Source organism: Prenolepis imparis, unplaced genomic scaffold, assembly GCF_030444845.1.
Source record: "Prenolepis imparis isolate NDT839.2.m4 unplaced genomic scaffold, iyPreImpa1.0 SCAF_16, whole genome shotgun sequence".
Taxonomy (NCBI): domain Eukaryota; kingdom Metazoa; phylum Arthropoda; class Insecta; order Hymenoptera; family Formicidae; genus Prenolepis; species Prenolepis imparis.
Window position 1 is genome coordinate 1,947,137 of NW_028141174.1, and position 4,943 is coordinate 1,952,079.

Sequence of the window (4,943 nt, forward strand, 5' to 3'; positions counted from 1 at the left end):
ATTCTGGAGCTACTGTCTCTCTAATAAAGGTTAAAAATTTGAAAGGCGAAACCAAGATATATAATGTGCAATCACGGGATCGCGTTCGCGGTCTGGTGCGCGTTAGTGGAGTGACAAGGAAGTTGGCTTGAACTTTTCTTACACTTTGGAGAGAAATAACAACTTTATTCTTAGCGACGTTCTGTTAGAAGCGGCGTTACAATTTGTCCGTGACTCGAAGGAAGTACGAGACAAGAATTCTGTGTGAGCAACGAGATTACTAATCGAACGCTTACGAGGGCAGGAACGATAGTGATGAGTCTGGAGCATCGAACACGCGCCTTTATTTCGCCGACCTTTTAGAAGAATCTACGAGCGACATAACAAGACGATATTAGCTTCAAGACAAAGGCGGTGACAATTTTGAGACGGTTGGAGGGCAACAGTGTTTTCGAAAAGTGTTTTTGTACGCGGGCGTTCGAACGCGGCGACCGTTCGAGTCTATTGCGTCGAGCGCGCCTCTCGCCAAAGCGCGCGATCGAGAGAGCGTGGACGGTCGCGATTTGCGCGCGGGCCGAGTAGCGCGGCTCTCGCGCGCGCTATTTAAACGCGATATATGATAAGAGAATCTCGGCACAATTTGTAAGCGCGCACACCCTCTCATACATACATACACACAAGCGTTCCGCTCCGTCTCGTCGAAGTCGACAATCTCCACTAAGGTTTTTCACGGCGGTGATTCTGGCGACGCGGCGCCGTGATCAATATCGAGCTATCTGATCGATATGGCGCGCAGGCGTACAGCTGCCACTTTCAGCTGTCACTATCCGGCCAGTTTGTTGACTGGGCTAAACTAACCTCGCACGTCAATGCGAGGAGATCATCGCGGAGAGTGTAAAGTGCCGGTAACAAGGACGACACTCGAACCTTTCGATTACTGTAAGTACTAAGGGCCTAATCTACTGCAAACGAAAATTATACAAATATATACACTCTATGTACAGTTTATTCTAAACGCAGGTCCCAATAGTCTAAGACGGCGAATTCGGGTTCGCGGCGTTCACCGACGGTAGCGGAACGATTTTGACGACCGGGCGCCTGAGCTCTCCACCGGCGGTTCGGATATCCACCACGCGGACTCGACCGTCCTCTCCCGGATGTAGGCGTTTTACGCTTGCAAGCGGCCAGCGACACGCGGGAGTGGCCTCGTTTTTCAGGAGGCACATCTGACCTTCCTTCAGGTTGTCGGCCCACCACTTCGGACGCGGGGTTAGACCCTGTAGATATTCACGGGCCCAGCGCTGCCACGGATGGTCTCGCATCTGCTGCAGCAGGCGCCAGCGGCTCAGTCTGTTGGTCGGCACGTCTATGAGCGACGGTTCCGGGATTGTGCTGAGCGGGCCCCCGCCTGCAGTGGCCTCGAGTTGAGGCAAGCTTCGACCTCTGCGAGAAAGGTTGCCATCTCCTCGAAAGTAAGTCTGGCCTCCCCTATGACTCGCCGTAGGTGATGTTTGACGGCTTTTACAGCCGCCTCCCAGAGCCCGCCAAAATGAGAAGCGGCAGGCGGGTTGAACTACCATCGGATGCCTTCGTCAGCCAGCCGTCCGGCTATGGCGTGGACCTCACTGCTCGCCGCCTTGAAGAGGGCTCGGAGCCCAGCATCGGCCCCTACGAAATTAGTCCCGCAGTCGCTGTAGATGACCTCGCATATGCCTCGACGGGACACGAAGCGACGGAAGGCGGCCAAGAAGGCATCAGCGGAGTAGTCGCTGACCGTTTCGAGGTGCACGGCGCGGGAGCTAAAACATACAAAGACGGCTAGAAAGCCCTTATACGCCCTGTGCCCGCGGCCTCTGGTCGTCCGGAGCCATATCGGGCCGGCGAAATCCACCCCGGTGTGGCGGAATGGTCGGCTTGGAGTGACGCGCGCCCTTGGCAGGTCACCCATCATTGGCTGTGGAGTTGCCGCCCGCCATCGCACACATGGTAGACATGGATGGATGTGACGCCGGACAAATTGGGGTCCTCTCGGGATTCAGTAACGCTGTCGGATGCAGGCCAGGATGGTCTGAACTCCTCCGTGCATGGTTCGTCGGTGGCAGTCGCCGATCACCAGGTAGGTGAGATGAGATTCCGGCGGCAGAATTACTGGATGTCGCTGGTCGTGATCCAGTAGCAAGTGTTTAAGTCGCCCTTTGACCCGTAGGATCTCTTCGCCATCGAGCGTAGGCGTCAGTTTCCTGAGGGGACTTCGACCAAACGCCGGCCTTCCGGAGCGGATTTCCTCCAGATCGCGGCTGAAGCTCATGGATTGCACCACCCTGATCCAGCGAGTGGTCGCGGCTTGGAGCTTCTCTGGACCCAGGAAGGAATGTGGCGCTCTTGCGAGTGCTCCGTCTATCGCATCGCGAGGACGATCATGCCAGCGCCACATCCAGGCCGAGACCCGCAGTAAGCGTTGGAGGGAGGAGAATCTCCGTAACTCCCGTAGGTCATCGGTCACGTGACAGCGTGTGGATCGTTGCTCAGAAAGCTCGGCCTCTTTGTGGCCGGTGTTCATTGGCCATGCATCAGGGGGCTGCCTGAGATAATCAGGTCATTGCCACCAGAGAGGATGTACCAACAGCTCCTTCGGGGACAGTCCGCGGGAGGCGCAGTCGGCTGGGTTTTCTCGACCAGGTACGTGAAGCCATCTCGCATCCTGGTTTATCCGCTGAATTTCAGCGACTCGGTTCGCTACGTAGGTTGTCCACCTTGCAGGGTGTCCATGGATCCAACCAAGTGTGACAGTGGAGTCGGTCCATAGATTGACGGATGTCTTCTTCACGTCCAGCATGCTCCGAACGTGCTCCGCCAACTTGGCTAACAAAGTCGCCGCGCAGAGCTCTAAGCGAAGAAGCGACACTCGCTTGAGCGGGGCGACCTTGGTTTTAGCGACGATCAAGGATACGCTGGGTTGCTCGTTGGTGGACCGGAGGTACACCACTGCAGCGTAGGCTCGCTCGGATGCATCTGAGAAGCCATGGAGTTCCAGGGTGGTCGACGAGGTCCCGCAACGTAGCCAGCGCGGCAAGCGCACTCCTTCCAGCAACGGAAGCTCTTCCTCCAGGTTGATCCAGGCTGATGCTTCCTCTCTGGCCAGCGGGGTGTCCAGTTGAGCTGCTGGAGCCATGCCGTCTGGATGAACAGCTTCGCCCGGACCACAATCGGTGCTAGCCATCCCAGGGGGTCGAACAGGCGCGCCGTCTGGGAGAGCACAGTCCTCTTCGTGGGGGAAGCCTTGGGTAACTTCCGGATAGTGAGCGCAAACTCATCGGTCTCCGGGTTCCACCTCAACCCTAAGACTGAGTGATCGTTCGTTGGCAGCATGGCGCCCGTAGGACCTGTCAGGTGATGTTCTGGCGGGATGTCCTCCAGGAGGGCTTCGTGATTGGCGACATATTTTCGCAGCGGGAAGCCACCCACCGCGCAGAGAGAGGCTACTTCCCCCAGAAGCCGTCGACTCGACTCTAAACTGGCTGACCCGGTGAGTATATCGTCCATATACATATCCTGACGCACCGCTACAGCGCCTAACGGGAAGCGACCTTCCTCGTCCGCTGCAAGCTGATGGAGAACACGTATGGCAAGGTAGGGCGCACTCGCCAGGCCATACGTGACAGTGTTTAGCCGGAATTCTGACACTTGCCCTTTGTCTTCCCACAGAATCCGCTGCAGATCCCGGTCGTCTGGATGCACGAGGATTTGGCGGTACATCTTCTCCACGTCGGCGACGAAGACGTAGCGGTACCGACGCCAACGGGTCAGGATGTCGGCTAGCGCCGGCAACAGGTTTGGTCCGGAGTAGTAATACTAGGCCGGTTCTAACTCAGGGGCAATGAGGGGGGTGAGGGGCGAGGGGAACCCAGGGCGCGGGGGAATGACGTCACGCGGGGAGGGGGGATGACGTCACGCGGGGTGGGGGAATGACGTCACGCGGGGAGGGGGAGGCGTCCGCGGGGAGGGGGAAGCGTCCGCGATTTTGGTGCCTGGTCCGCGAGATGTCGCGAGAGAGACGTTCGCGAAAGAGAGATAGCGAGATGATGCGGCGATTGAGAGCGCAAGAGCTGATGCAGCGAAGGAGAGCGCGAGGTGCACGCGAGAGAGATATCACAAGAGCGAGAGAGAGATGTTGCGAGACGATGCGGTGATGGAGAGCGCGAGAGCTGATGCAGCGAACGAGAGCGCGAGAGGCGGACGCGAGAGACTTTTTTTTAATAATATTTTTTTTAAATTAATATTTTTAAGATGAGGAAGGGGAGAAGATCTAATCTAAAATAAACTATATATTTTTAATATTTAAAATAATTTTTATTATATAACTATGTGTGTGTGTGCAATCATACAATTTTGTGTGTGTGTGTGTGTAAAAATTTAAAATATTATATACATATAAAATATATTGATGGCTGCGTCATGATGATCGACCCATGGACGTTAAAAAGAGTAGGGGATGTATGACATAAGAATTAGCTCGAACGCTTACTCAGTACATGAGATAAGAAAACAGATGGTCCGAGACAAAGATTCCATGATGAGAATAAGCATATGAATAATATATAAAATTGAAACCACCTTCAAACCACTTTCGAACGTCAATAGAACTACATTCGAACCACAATCGAACCACAATCGAACCTCGATCAACCACCTTCGAACCACGTTCGTACCTCGATCAATCACCTTCGAACCACTTTCGAACCTCGATCGAACATCAATCGACCACCTTCAAACCACTTTCGAACGTCAATAGAACTACATTCGAACCACAATCGAACCTCCATCGAACCACGTTCAAACATCGATCAACCACCTTCAAACCACTTTCGAACCACTTTCATACCTCGATCAACCACCTTCGAACCACTTTCGAATCTCGATCAACCATCTTCGAACCACTTTCGAACCATGTTCAAACATCGATC

General features: G+C 54.4%; 2 protein-coding genes across 2 annotated transcripts; both read right to left on the minus strand.

Annotated features, from left to right (window-relative positions):
* Positions 1–2,014: 2,014 nt before the first annotated feature.
* On the minus strand, positions 2,015–2,539 carry LOC145946403 (uncharacterized). The gene has a single exon (XM_083056026.1). The coding sequence runs from the start codon at positions 2,537–2,539 to the stop codon at positions 2,015–2,017; it is 525 nt and encodes a 174-aa protein (XP_082912152.1).
* A 36-nt stretch (positions 2,540–2,575) lies between these two features.
* Positions 2,576–3,735, minus strand: LOC145946404 (uncharacterized). Its single transcript, XM_083056027.1, has 2 exons — positions 3,290–3,735; positions 2,576–3,191 (listed from the first exon to the last, which is right to left on the minus strand). The coding sequence occupies exons 1-2, from the start codon at positions 3,733–3,735 to the stop codon at positions 2,576–2,578; spliced, it is 1,062 nt and encodes a 353-aa protein (XP_082912153.1).
* Positions 3,736–4,943: the final 1,208 nt, after the last annotated feature.